Source organism: Takifugu flavidus, chromosome 4, assembly GCF_003711565.1.
Source record: "Takifugu flavidus isolate HTHZ2018 chromosome 4, ASM371156v2, whole genome shotgun sequence".
In the NCBI taxonomy this organism is placed as follows: domain Eukaryota; kingdom Metazoa; phylum Chordata; class Actinopteri; order Tetraodontiformes; family Tetraodontidae; genus Takifugu; species Takifugu flavidus.
The window spans coordinates 16,253,512-16,266,843 of NC_079523.1; the positions used below are offsets into that span (position 1 = coordinate 16,253,512).

Consider the following 13,332-nt stretch of genomic DNA (forward strand, 5'->3'; position numbering starts at 1 on the left):
AAGCCGACACGCGCTGCGTTTGTGGTCATTGCCAGGCTGCTGCCTCCACATCCTTTTTGCAAAGAGCCTCGGCGTTGTTGCAAAATTAAAACTAGCACAAAACTATCTGTTAAAACTAGCACATCGCAGACATTTATATGTAGTTCAGTGTGTGCATCTAATAAAGGTCCAAATGTTTGGACATGCACATTTTGTTTCCCTTCAGTTGAAGAACTCATTTTTTCATCTTGCATGATTTTTAAATTAAAATATCAAAATTGTACTTTTTATTTCAGAGAAGCTTTTTTTTTTTTTTTTTTACTTGTCGGCATTTCCAATAAAAGCATTTGGTAACAATTGCCTCCAGGAGAGGGAATTTCTGGGATTTCTGGGAATCAGAGCACAAATCTCACCTCACCTGTGTTCCACAGACTCCAAAGCCATTGTGGATGGGAATCTGAAGCTGATACTGGGTCTGATTTGGACACTGATCCTGCACTACTCCATCTCCATGCCAGCCTGGGAGGGGGAGGATGAAGAGGTAACTAAGCGGCAGTTTCTAAGTAAACGGTAAAAAAGCAAACAAATACTGATTTCTTTTAAAATTCAGGCAGAATCAAAGACACCTAAACAGCGTCTTCTGGGCTGGATCCAGAACAAAGTTCCTGATCTTCCAATCACCAACTTTAGCCGGGACTGGAGTAACGGCAAAGCGCTGGGAGCACTGGTTGACAGCTGTGCACCAGGTACCTGGGGTTGTCTTCTGTCCATTCAGGCCTGCCCAGCAGTGTCTCACACTGTTGATCTGTGTGTCTTTTGTAGGGCTGTGTCCTGACTGGGAGACCTGGGATCCAGTGAAACCAGTGGAAAATGCCACAGAAGCCATGCAGCTGGCTGATGACTGGCTCGGCATCCCCCAGGTCAGAGCAGCCACTCAGACCCTGCCAGACTGTGAATCCGTCTTATCTAAGCCTTTTGGTTTGTGCGTCATTTGGCCTCCTCTCGTGGCCTGCTGGCCCCAGTCTGTTGGACGTTACCTCAGCTGGAAACAACCATCTCCTCTGCCCTTTTTTCTGCACATGAGATCAAGATAGATTAGCGTAGATAGCGTAGATTTTTTTTCAGTTGTGATTTTATTTATTTTTTTTTGCAAAGGTCAAAGGTCAGCATTGGCATCTCACTTAGATGCTGTCTGGTTTCCTGATGGCTAATGGGACAGGAAACCGGTTTACTAGCCAAAAAGGAAACGCAGTATAAATTCTTTCATATTCAGAGTGAACTTTTTTAATCTCAAACGAGCTCAACATTCTGTGTCACTCCTGTATTATTTTGTGCCGCTTCCTGTCAGTTGACTCATGTCCTCCAGGAGTTTCTAGAATAAACAGTCATAAATTTACAAAAAACACCTGAAAACACCCTTTACCGACTGCTTTTATACTTTCTTTTCAGTCTGTCTGTGCCATAATATGCTTTGTAGACCACAAAATCTCCCCTCGGATCTGATTGTTCATGCAGGAAGTGGGGAAAACGGCCAACTCAACGGGAGGCAATGGAAGACAAAACTGATCAGCCTGGCTGGTGGCCAGAATGTTGCTTTAGAAGTGAAGACAATACCTTTTAATGACACCCTGACCGTGTGCACATGCAGGTGATTGCTCCAGAGGAGATCATTGATCCAAGCGTGGACGAACAATCTGTGATGACCTACCTGTCGCAGTTCCCCAAAGCCAAACTGAAGCCTGGAGCTCCGCTCAAGCCCAAACTCAACCCCAAAAAGGCTCGCGCATATGGACCAGGTACACACAAACACTGAGGAGAGAAATATCAGCATGAGGATTGTGGGAAATCACAATAAGAGCTTCATGGTTTTCTCTCTGGGTTGGTTGGTTGGCTTGTAGGAATACTGTTGTGTTGATGTGGCAATAACAGGAAGCGAGCAGCTGTTGGTTGAAACAAAAGACTCTAATAATGTTCTACACACTCCACCAGCCCACTTCCATTACATCATAGCCCTCAGGTTTAGATTCCCATCAGGAGAAAACTCACATGCTCCTTTAGGGAACAAATGAAGATGAACATGGATGAAATGGCAATGATTAATCTATGAAATAGTCTTTAATCGGATTAATCAATGGCGGCCCTCTGGATTAATCATGATTAATCACAGCATTATTTCTATTCGTTGTAACAATGACAAATGGTAGACTTATCAGTTATATTTTGACAAATCAGCTGGGCCTCAGAAAGAGCTACATACAAGAAAAAAAATCAGATTTTACATCGATTCAGGAAGAAAACCTTACTGACTGAGATGATTGTATCGGGTCACTAAGCTGCATCTCTGCCCTCTTCAAGGCATCGAACCCAGTGGGAACAGGGTGATGCGTCCTGCTGTATTCACGGTGGACACATTCAGTGCCGGTCAGGGTCAGGTCACGGTCTACCTGGACCATCCCGATGGCACCAGAGAGGAGGTATACGCCGCGGTATCGGTGTTAACCACAATTTACATAACTACTAGTTAAAGGTAACACCTGTGTGTCCTGAGCAGCTGAAAGTGGAACCGAATGAGGGCAAGAAGACGTTCAGCGTCACCTACATTCCTCAAGTCATCGGGCCTCACAAGGCAAGCACCCCGCACCTCTTTTAAAATGTGTTTTTGGCATTTTCTGCATGGGTATTCTTATTCTTATTTCTCTCTCTTAGGTGACCGTCCTGTTTGCAGGCCAGCAGATCCCCAAAAGTCCATTTGAAGTCAACGTGGACAAGGCGCTTGGAGACGCCTCTAAAGTCACAGTGAAAGGCCCGGGAATTGAACCCGTGGGCAACATTGCCAACAAACCCACCTACTTTGAGATTTGCACCGCAGGTCAGAGAAACACTGAACAAACCTCCGAGGTGGTTCAAGCACCCAAATGCTCTCTCCAAGGTTAACGTCCTTTATGGAGTTTAAATCTTATAGCAGGTTTTTAATGTAGATTTACAGAAAGGTTGATCATTCATGGTCTGCCCTGATGCTTCTGATAGATTTAATTTTATCTGTAGGTTTGTTTTTCATGCATTGTTGCCTTTTGGACTGCATTCAGGCTGTAAAGGTGAAACAAACCTCATGGAGGAACCTGAGGTGTACTGTAAAAACACAACAAGGGTTCTCTGCATGGGTCACGTAGTCTGAGATTTTCTTTATTTACTCCCATAAATAAAGTGAGTCAATATGAGAAGCTCAGTAAAAAGCCAGACTACTTCCTGTGTGGCTGCTGTGAAGAAAGGAACAGCAGGTGAGGGCGTGTTCAGCCACTGCCTTAAGTCAACAAAGAGTTCTTTCCTTCAGTCACTCATGTCGTAAGAACAGACCCCTCCCCCCAGTCAGTGATTATCAGGGACTTACTGGTGTTATTCTGTTGATGCTATGTGCATATTTGGGATTTGTATGTTGTGCTAGTTCTATTAATGTTACTCAGCAGGAGCTCAGTATTGTTTCATTTAGACAGACCAGACGTTCCTCTTTATTTCCAAATGCAGCGAAGGAGGAGGGGTGGGTGGGCCAGGGATCATGTAAAATCCAAAGAAACATGGAAAAATGGGTCAGCCAGGAAGGTCGACGGCAAAAAGATAACAGAGGCTGACAATCAAAATATGGGAAAGATTGGACAGATTATTTTGTAGTTTTAAGCCTTTAAAGGTGATCCCGTGTTTGTAGGAGCTGGAACGGGAGACGTGACCGCCATGATCAGAGATCCACAGGGCCGCCAAAACAGCGTGGAAGTCATGATGGAGGACAAAGGCGACGGAGTTTATCGCTGCACCTACCGGCCGAGCCAGGCTGGCACTCATATTGTTACCATCACTTTTGGAGGCGTGGGCGTCCCCAAGAGCCCCTTTAATGTGGACGTCGGACCTGGTGAGGGCTTTTAACGCCGCTACCTCATTTGGAAGCATGCCGTCATCCTCACATCACCCTCCTGATCCATTTTCCTGGTTATGCAGCCTGTGTGCCGGGGGCCTGCAGGGCATCGGGTCGCGGCCTGCAGTCCTCAGGGATGCGGGTGAAACAGGTCGGTGACTTCAAGGTGGACACCAGGAACGCCGGCAGCGGAGACCTGAAGGTCCTCATCAAGGGCCCAAGTCAGTATTTGCGTTTTTCGCTCAAACTCGTCGAGTAACGCCGTTTTTCTTTTTTTTTTTTTTAAATGTTACAATGATTTGCAAATATTTGAAGTCAATATGGCCAGCTGGGATGGGAAAATGGTGCATTTGTGATGTTGCCTGTTGCTTTTCTTCACAATGAAGATAAACTTAAACTGTGCATGTGCGCTAACATCCTGCCTGCTGTGGGTGTGTTCAGATGGTGCCGAAGAGCCCGTGAAGCAGATATCCAGTAAGGACGGTGCCTTTTGCTATGAGTATTGGCCGAGCAGCCCTGGAAAATACACCGTGTCCATTACCTGGGGGGGCGCCCACATCCCAAAGAGGTGAAACCACTCTGCAGTGTGACGCATTTATGTCTAAAGCAGAGTTTACATCGCTGCCCCTCCAGAATACCGAATTGTGTCCTCCAGCTCTTGCTGAATTTTCCGTTTTCTCTCCTTCAGTCCATTTGAGGTTACAGTGGGTGAAGAGGCCGGGCCTCAGCAGATCCGGGCCTGGGGTCCAGGCCTGGAGGGAGGCATTGTGGGTAAACCTGCCATCTTTGTTGTGGAGTCTGTGGCCGCTGATGTCGGAGTCCTGGGTGAGTCTCTGCTTTCATGGTAGCGTTACGGAGCCCATTCAAAAGGAATGGGGCAGTCTTAGAGCATCCAGGGGGTTTTAGTCAAGTTAGTCAAATGGGGATGATTATGATGTTTGGATAAGGCTAATTTAGCTTTAGCTAGTGTTTTATTTACCCCAAACAGCAGAAATCTGCCCCTGACGGCCTCCCCAAATCAAGAGACATGGTGTGACACATAATCAAGCTGCTCTGGGTCTTGTCTAGAAGGTGGAAGTTTAAATTGAGTCTAATTTGTCTCCAGGTTTTGCCATTGAGGGACCTTCTCAGGCCAAGATCGAGTGTGAGGACCAGAACGACGGCTCGTGCGATGTCAGCTACTGGCCCACAGAGCCCGGAGAATACGCCGTCCACGTTACCTGTGACAACGCTGACATTGAACACAGCCCGTTCATGGCCCACATCATCCCCGACAACAATGCCAGCGACCCAGAAAAGGTCAGTGTGATGACCAAACCTCAGCAGTGATCGAGGGATTTTTATTTTTATGTATAAAACGCTAATTTAGATCAGTTTATCTGTTAATGGGATGATTTTTTTAATGTTAAAATTCATCACCAGCCTCACTGCAAAGAGCCATGTAATCCAATAATTTAGTGTAGCCCACTCTCACATGTAGGTCCAGGCTTTCGGGCCAGGGATCCAGAAGACCGGCTGCCTGGTCAACCAGCCTGCCGAGTTCACTGTCAGTGCCAAAGATGCTGGAAAGGGACCTCTGAAGATCATGGCCCAAGTGTGGCTCAGTAACCTTGGTTTTGTTTTTTCCTCCTGTGTGATTTCCATGCCGACACATGTCTTCTCTCCGTCCGTCAGGATGCAGAGGGGCTGCCGGTGGAGGTGAAGGTGAGAAATAAAGGTGACGGGCTGTACTCCTGCTCATACTTGCCAGCCTCCCCTGTCAAGCACACCCTGGCCATCACCTGGGGAGGAGTCAGCATCCCCAACAGCCCCTTCAGGGTAAGCAGCCAGTCACAGCACCTGGTTACAGCAGGAGAAAGGAACCTGCCCAGAGCCCCAAACTCTGCTCAGGAAGTGCAGTCAGAAGTTCTCTTTAAGGCAGAAAGAATTGAAATTGTTCAGTCAGACTCCACGATGACCATCCAGGCCAGAACTAAAGACCCCCAAACCCCAAAGAAACCTCTAATTATCATTGTGACGTACACTGAGGAGAAATACAGCTTTTAGCTTAATTACATGGCAGTAAATGACATCATTGAATTAAAGAACAAGCAGGCTTTGGCTTTATTTGGGTCGGAGAGTCTCCATTTTCTCTTGGCTCTGTTGGCTAAAGCTTTGATTCATCTCACGACGAAACAAATTGGTGTTCAATGTTTTGCAGAACATTTAATATGTATATTGACGTAATTCTCTGCCCTTTGTTGTCGGATGTTACCGATGGTACTTTAGAAAGCAGCTCAGAATCCAGTCAGGTAGTTTTAGAACATACGGGCCCTGCTTGGACGGAGCCGGTCCGTTGTGTTCTAATGCGGCTCGGGCACCTCAGTGTTCCATTTGTAGGCCGCTTGCGTTCCTAACACATTTCAGCTTTGGGTTGGGACTTACACCCTAAAGTGTTTCTTTTGACTGAACGCGAGTGTAAAGATGTCAATCAAACTGCATTTGCAACTGACATGTTGGTGTGTTTGGATGAACTGGAAGTGGATGACTTTAATCCTTTATTCACTCTTCTCTGCTTCCCGCTGTTCTAACGCTCCTCTCACTACTGGAAAATGTTTCTCATTTGTTTTAACTAATCCTATTTTAATGTTGACTTGCACAAAATGGTCTTTTCTGCACTGTAACACCTGAACATGCACTGTAACTGTAACTTACCTGCACCACTGTATTGTTATTGTTGTTCTTGTTGTTGAGCGACACCTGAGCTTCACTAATCTGAACCTTCCCGCTTATAAATCAGCTGAATTTGAGCTGGAAGCCATTTTTATGACCGCTCCTTCAAAGCTGAGACATTGAAAGCTCATTGCCTAGTTGCTGGGAACGTCATCTTAATTTCTAGTTTCTTTAAAGCTTTGGAGGGTTGATGTAACCTAGACGTCAGGAGGGGGAAGCGCTACGAAACAATTTCAGATCAGCTCAGTTATTTGGTGTTGCTACACAACAAAAGTCAACTGTGGCTGTTTGGCTGCTGAGGTCGATCAAAGGGAGGGATTGAGAGTTTGACGCTTCGGTGTCTAAAGAGTTTTTGTTCTGCTGTCGGTTCAGATCAGTGAATCTCAGCTGTTCCTTTTTCTAAATGACACTTTCTATATCTCACTCGAGTTCAAAACGGACAAACACGTCACCTTTGCACTGTAACCACATTTCATCATGTTTAGTTGTTTTGGCTTTTTAATAATTGTTAACTTTTTGTCAGCAGTCTTCCGTTCTTGATAATTTTACCCTCTGGGGTCGTCAAGCCGAGCCGCCAGTATGTTCAGAAACGTTGAGTAGGGTTGGGAGTCCAGCATTTGGAGTGCTTTGTTGTGTTGCTTTGTACGCTTCGTGTCGAGGCTGATGTCACCGTTGTGATTCCACCGCTGCGTAGTGCGCTTCCTGGCTCTGGACAGGCTTTTGCTCAAACATCCACACCCAGTGCTCCCAGCCAATTGCACTGCTGGGACCCAGTTTAAAATGGAAGATGTTGATCCCCTTTTATCCAAATAAAAACACCGGTTTGGACGTGTCTGGGCCAATCCAGGAGCGTCAGGTAGAATTCTAAATGGAAGCAGCAAAAACACAATTGGAGAGGATTTAATATCATAAATATCATGTTTTAGGTTAACTGATGCCACCCACAGGTGCTCGCTCTCCCCCTTTAGTCTCACTAAATGGTCTTAACTGTAAACACGAGGGAGGTTTTCTGTTTGCACTGTGATGATTCAGAGCTCGAACATAAAGAAATAAAAGATCTGAACTGTGGCACTAACGGGCACACACACACACACACACACACCCGCGTGCGCGAGTCTTAAATAAGAACCTTCAGGGAGGTTTGGAATTTCAAATTCTTTTGCCTTTGTAATTAAAAAAAATAAATAAAAAAAGATCCTGGAAGATGGCTGACAAACTGTTGCGCATCTCTGTAAACATGTTGACTGAAACTGACCTTAACCACCAGCTGTACCAGAACCTGATATTTACCTCATGCTAAATCCAGTTATTCTGATTTCAAAATAAATTCCTGCATTTTGTTAAATATTTAATTGTGTTGTTTCGTTTCTTCAAATGTATTTCCTCCTGAAATCATCTATCAGGGATCAGTTTGTGCTTTGACTCACTTTATATATAAAGTACAGTTGGTTTAATGTTGAATTCGAAGCTGCTTCGGAGAGACTGAAAATCAGAATTTAAAGCTTTTAAATTTGTTTTCATGTGGGTTTTACGAGAGACTCGCACATCCTGCTGTCTGTCCATACTTTTAACATGTTTGTACAACCAAGAATTAGCAAAGATTTTTTTTATTTTTTATGTTTATCAAGGTTTATTATAAATTTTGTGAATACAGGAGCTGAAATTTACTTTAATATATCATTATACGTTTCAATAGTGTAAAGATAAAGAGTGATGAGTGGAGGACCGATGAAAGTGAATGGGTGACCTGTGTGGGTCAACTTTGTCTATATAACCCTGTTTCCTCTCGTAGGTTAATATGGGTAAAGGGAGCCACCCACACATGGTGAAGGTGTTTGGTCCTGGAGTGGAGAAAAGTGGACTGAAGGCCAACGAACCCACACACTTCACAGTGGACTGCTCTGGAGCCGGAGATGGTAAAACAAACAGCACCACTGTCCACTGTTTGTCCGCATCCTACCAGAATTCCCAGTGCACGTTCTACTGATGACAACACTTTTGGTTGTCAGGGATTTTTTTTTAAAATTAAATACTTTCTTACGTTGCAGCGCCCCCTTGTGGGAGTTGGTGTCAGTTGAGAGAAGACTAAACAGTTTTTTTTGTTTTTTGCATATTTAGGTGACGTCAGCGTGGGTATCAAATGTGACGCCAATATGGTCGGTGACAGAGAGGCTGACGTGGACTTTGATATCATCCCCAACGCCAACGACACATTTACAGTCAAGTACATTCCTCCTGCTGCTGGAAAGATGACTATCAAAGTCCTCTTTACTGATAAGGTACATGCACACACACACTGATGATTTCAGGCTCTGGGTAGATCATGTTGAATGTCGGACTGCTCTGATGAATCTCTTTGTTCACACAGGAAGTTCCCCAGAGCCCCTTTCACGTTAACGTTGATCCTTCACACGATGCTTCAAAGGTGAAAGCAGAGGGTCCTGGACTGGCTCGCACAGGTAGGATGCACCTCTGCACACACGCATGCATTTCTATGTCGCTGAACTAGTTTAACATCCATACCTGAATGATTTGTGTCTCTGCTGTTTCAGGCATAGAAAGTGGAAAGCCAACTCACTTCACAGTGTTAACCAAAGGAGCTGGTAAAGCTGCAGTGGACGTTTCCTTCTCTTCCCCCGTCAAAGATTTCGACATCATTGATAACTACAATTACTCCCAGACTGTCAAATACACGCCTGCTAAACAGGTAGGGCAGCTTCTGCTGGACGTGTGAGATGCAAAGAGAAGGGTCAGCATGTTCAGGCGGGTGACGTCTCTCTCTGTCGGACATCTTTTAATGACCTGGCGTGGGTTTGCAGGGGGAGCTGACGATTGTGGTGACATTTGGGGGGGATCCCATTGCTAAGAGCCCCTTCACAGTTGGAGTTGCGGCTCCACTAGATCTAGACAAGGTCAACGTGGACAACCTGGATGGACGTAAGGAATCCATGACATGTTCTCATGTATAGATGTATATAAATAGGAAATGGCCCTTCACCTGTGTGCATGTGTGTATGTATGGTATCTATTTATATTTTATAGGATGTCGAAATGAAGATGTAGGCCCCCATCTGTATCTCTCTCTACATCTATCTATATATGGATAAAGGCAGAAATCAAGGTTACATAATAAAGAAATCAGTCACAAGTTTTTCAGATATTTTGAATGAAACTGTCACATGACCTCTTGGCAGAGGTATTCATACAAAAAGATGACACTTAAATTCACTAGCATGATGATATAATGTGTTGTCATGGGAACACCAATAGGTGTGTTGCACATTGTTAAGAAGGTGTTGTCAGCATATAATAGTTTGTTTATTAAAAATCAGTTAAATTATATTAGTATTTAATATCTTTCAGGAGTGGAAGTCAACCAGGAGCAGAAGTTTGTGGTGGACACAAAGGGTGCAGGAGGGCAGGGTCACCTTGAGGTCAACATGGTGAGTTTTGGGTCTTAATCCTTGCTTTTCCTGGGATCATTGAGAAAAGCTTCTAACTTCATCCCTTCACATGTGTTGCTAGATAAGTCCCAACCAGAAGGTGGTACCTTGTAAAGTGGAGCCTCATCCTGGTAAAGCAGATGTGAGGGTGGTACGTTACACCCCCATAGAGGAGGGAGTCCATGCCATCAATGTGTCCTATGATGGACACACTGTACCTGGAAGTCCCTTCCCTGTGGATGCCCAGCTGCCTCCAGACCCAAGCAAGGTAATACTTCATCTAATGAATGAGGGAGGTGCACCGAAAAGATATAAAGCTGACACCTTTTGTGACGTTCCTCTCCAGGTGAAGGCATTTGGCCCGGGTTTGAAGGGAGGTCTGGTGGGCAGCCCAGCAGAGTTCACCATTGACACAAAGGGAGCTGGCACTGGGGGTCTGGGCCTCACCGTGGAGGGGCCAACAGAGGCCAAGATTGAGTGTTCAGACAACGGTGATGGGACTTGCTCCGTCTCCTACCTGCCTACTGAGCCTGGAGAATATCTGGTCAACATCCTGTTTGAAGATGTCCACATTCCCTCTTCTCCTTTTAAGGCCGACATCCAGATGCCATTTGATCCCTCTAAGGTCGTGGCATCTGGGGCAGGCCTCAAAAGGGCCAAGGTAAGGATCTGCAGACCAAACGATGTCAGTGTGTTCTGTTCCTGAGTGTGGGGAGGATTTCATTGCGTTTCTGGAAAAAAAATCATTTTCTAACTAAACACTGTTGAAACTAAAAACCGTAGCAATTTTAAAAGTTCTAACCCAGCTCTGTCTTTGTGTCTGTGTTCAGGTTGGGGAGACCAGTGTGGTGAATGTGGACTGTTCCCGGGCTGGACCAGGAGAACTCAGCCTTGAAGCTGCACTGGACTCCCCACCAGCCAGCCCCGCCAGTTCTAAACCAGGCAGATCTGGTAAGTCCCAGTTTTTCCCTTCCTGTTCCATTGCATCTGTTTGCTCTTGACGTTTTACAGACGTGTTCTTACAACCAGAACTAAAAGGGACACTTGTAAAAATCTCTATCTGAACGTAAAGTGCTGTCATGAGACCAAAGTTTCTTCTCTTTGGCTTTTGTAGATTGTCTATGAATTGTATATGAGGGAAAAGAGTGTTGGACCTTTTTGTGCAGGTGATAAAGCTAAAACGGAGGTGCTGGACAATAAAGACGGGACCTACACAGTGACCTACATCCCGCTTATGTCCGGCATGTACACGCTGATGCTGAAGTATGGCGGCAAGCCGGTCTTAGGGTTCCCTGCCAAAGTCATGGTGGATCCTGCTATTGATACCTCCAAAGTCAAAGTGTTTGGACCTGGAGTGGAGGGACAAGGTTCAGTATTCCCACACAAGCATTTAGGATTACGGCTTAATCCAAGAACACCAGTATAAAGAGCGGTCCACTCAGAGACGCTGGGCAGCTTGTTCATTAATTCCTTTCTGGTCTCGCACAGCTGTTTTCAGAGAGGCCACTACAGATTTCACCGTGGACGCCCGTCCTCTGACCCAGAATGGAGGAGACCACGTGAAAGCAGAGGTCAGGAACCCGTCCGGAGTGCTGACAGACTGTTCTGTAACTGACAAGGCAGATGGCACCTACAGTGTTGAGTACACTCCTTTTGAGAACGGTAATCCTGGAATGATCATCATTTTAACAGTATTTGAGTAATTACTTATCAGTTTGGCTGATGATGTGTGTGTCTGTGTGTGTGTGTGTGTGTGTGTGTGCGCGTGTGTTTTTAAGGTCTACATACTGTCCAAGTTCTTTATGATGACACTCCAGTCCCAAAGAGCCCGTTCAAGGTGTCTGTGACGGAGGGATGTGACCCCACTCGGGTGGTGGCAGCTGGACCCGGGCTCCAGAACGCCCTAACTGAAAATACCAACAACTTCAACATCATTACAAGGTATACTGTAGGTAGCAAAGAGACTGAGAATGGCAGTGAAACAACATGAGAAATTTCTGCTGGGATTTGACACGTGCATCAGAATCAGTGCATTGGCCCAATATTGGCACAATGTCCTAGCTTCTGTGAACCTGAAACATTGCATGTATGACATGAGACGGGTGATAACTCCACTAACAATCATCACATCAGTGTTTCCTATAGACGGATGTCATAAGTAATAATAATTTGCACCTGTTGGTCATGCTGGTTTTGTTGTATTGACCCATCATCAGAGGGGCAGGTATTGGGGGCCTTGGAATCACTGTGGAAGGTCCGTCTGAGTCAAAGATGTCTTGCAAGGACAACAAAGATGGCAGCTGCAGCGTGGAGTACATTCCCTTCAGTGCCGGCCTGTACGACATCAACATCACCTATGGAGGAGAGCACATCCCTGGTGAGGGAACATGTTTAGCCTTGCGGGGTTGCTAGTTGATCTAATGGTCATTAGCCTCTTTTAATTCAAACCACGTGTATCCACTGCATTTATTTATTTATTTATGACTGTCTTTGACTCCAAACACACTCACATCTCTAGTTACTTTAAGAAAAGTCTTGCATTCATATAAGCAGCACGAGACACGTCTTTGTCTACACTTGCTTATCTGGGTCCAGAAGCTTCCGCTTGGAGCCTTAACAACTTCCTGTTGTACTGTTGTGGTTTTCTGAATGCTACCGTTAGTGTTATTTGGTGGTCATTTGACTTATTTTACATGTCATTCTTAGACTTTTTACATGATATTCTTACGCCTTTACTTTTCTGCTCCAAACAGGCAGTCCATTCAAAGTCCCAGTTACAGATGTAGTGGATCCCAGTAAGGTCAAAGTTACAGGTCCTGGTGTGGGATCGAACGTCAGAGCCAAAGTCCCACAAACCTTCACAGTGGACTGCAGAAAGGCAGGTGTGGCGCCGCTGGCTGTGGATGTGACTGGACCCAAAGGGGTCCGGGAGGCTGTGGAGGTTACAGACGGTGGCGATGGGAAACACGTAGTTTCCTACACGCCAAAGGTGGAGGGGCTGTACTCTGTGGCTGTCAAGTACGCGGAGGAGGATGTACCCCGCAGGTAAAGATCACCACTGCAGATTAACAATGTCACGGTGGATCTGGAATTTCTTTCTCACCACGGACCGGTCCCCCTCAGCCCCTTCAAGTTCCGGGTTTTACCAACTCACGATGCCAGTAAAGTGCGAGCCAGTGGCCCAGGTCTGACCAGCGGCGTCCCTGCTAGCTTCCCTGTTGAGTTCAACATTGACACAAAGGATGCGGGAGAGGGCCAACTGAGTGTGCTCATCACGGTCAGTAATACCCAATA

The 13,332-nt window shown here is 45.7% G+C and overlaps 1 protein-coding gene across 2 annotated transcripts in view; it reads left to right on the plus strand.

The window, feature by feature from the left end:
- Positions 1–13,332, plus strand: part of LOC130524500 (filamin-B) — a 35,128-nt gene that overhangs the window by 12,188 nt on the left and 9,608 nt on the right. For both annotated transcript variants that reach the window (XM_057030702.1, XM_057030701.1), the window contains exons 2-30: positions 411–520; positions 590–725; positions 802–899; positions 1,628–1,775; positions 2,335–2,453; positions 2,531–2,605; positions 2,686–2,848; positions 3,680–3,880; positions 3,967–4,104; positions 4,325–4,451; positions 4,572–4,708; positions 4,989–5,182; positions 5,364–5,477; positions 5,558–5,701; positions 8,388–8,511; positions 8,714–8,874; positions 8,964–9,054; positions 9,148–9,302; positions 9,415–9,532; positions 9,959–10,038; positions 10,121–10,306; positions 10,385–10,699; positions 10,869–10,989; positions 11,205–11,405; positions 11,527–11,700; positions 11,817–11,979; positions 12,255–12,415; positions 12,792–13,083; positions 13,162–13,315. In XM_057030702.1, the coding sequence (XP_056886682.1) occupies positions 411–520; positions 590–725; positions 802–899; positions 1,628–1,775; positions 2,335–2,453; positions 2,531–2,605; positions 2,686–2,848; positions 3,680–3,880; positions 3,967–4,104; positions 4,325–4,451; positions 4,572–4,708; positions 4,989–5,182; positions 5,364–5,477; positions 5,558–5,701; positions 8,388–8,511; positions 8,714–8,874; positions 8,964–9,054; positions 9,148–9,302; positions 9,415–9,532; positions 9,959–10,038; positions 10,121–10,306; positions 10,385–10,699; positions 10,869–10,989; positions 11,205–11,405; positions 11,527–11,700; positions 11,817–11,979; positions 12,255–12,415; positions 12,792–13,083; positions 13,162–13,315 (4,400 nt within the window). The remainder of the gene's footprint in view (positions 1–410; positions 521–589; positions 726–801; positions 900–1,627; positions 1,776–2,334; positions 2,454–2,530; positions 2,606–2,685; positions 2,849–3,679; positions 3,881–3,966; positions 4,105–4,324; positions 4,452–4,571; positions 4,709–4,988; positions 5,183–5,363; positions 5,478–5,557; positions 5,702–8,387; positions 8,512–8,713; positions 8,875–8,963; positions 9,055–9,147; positions 9,303–9,414; positions 9,533–9,958; positions 10,039–10,120; positions 10,307–10,384; positions 10,700–10,868; positions 10,990–11,204; positions 11,406–11,526; positions 11,701–11,816; positions 11,980–12,254; positions 12,416–12,791; positions 13,084–13,161; positions 13,316–13,332) is intronic.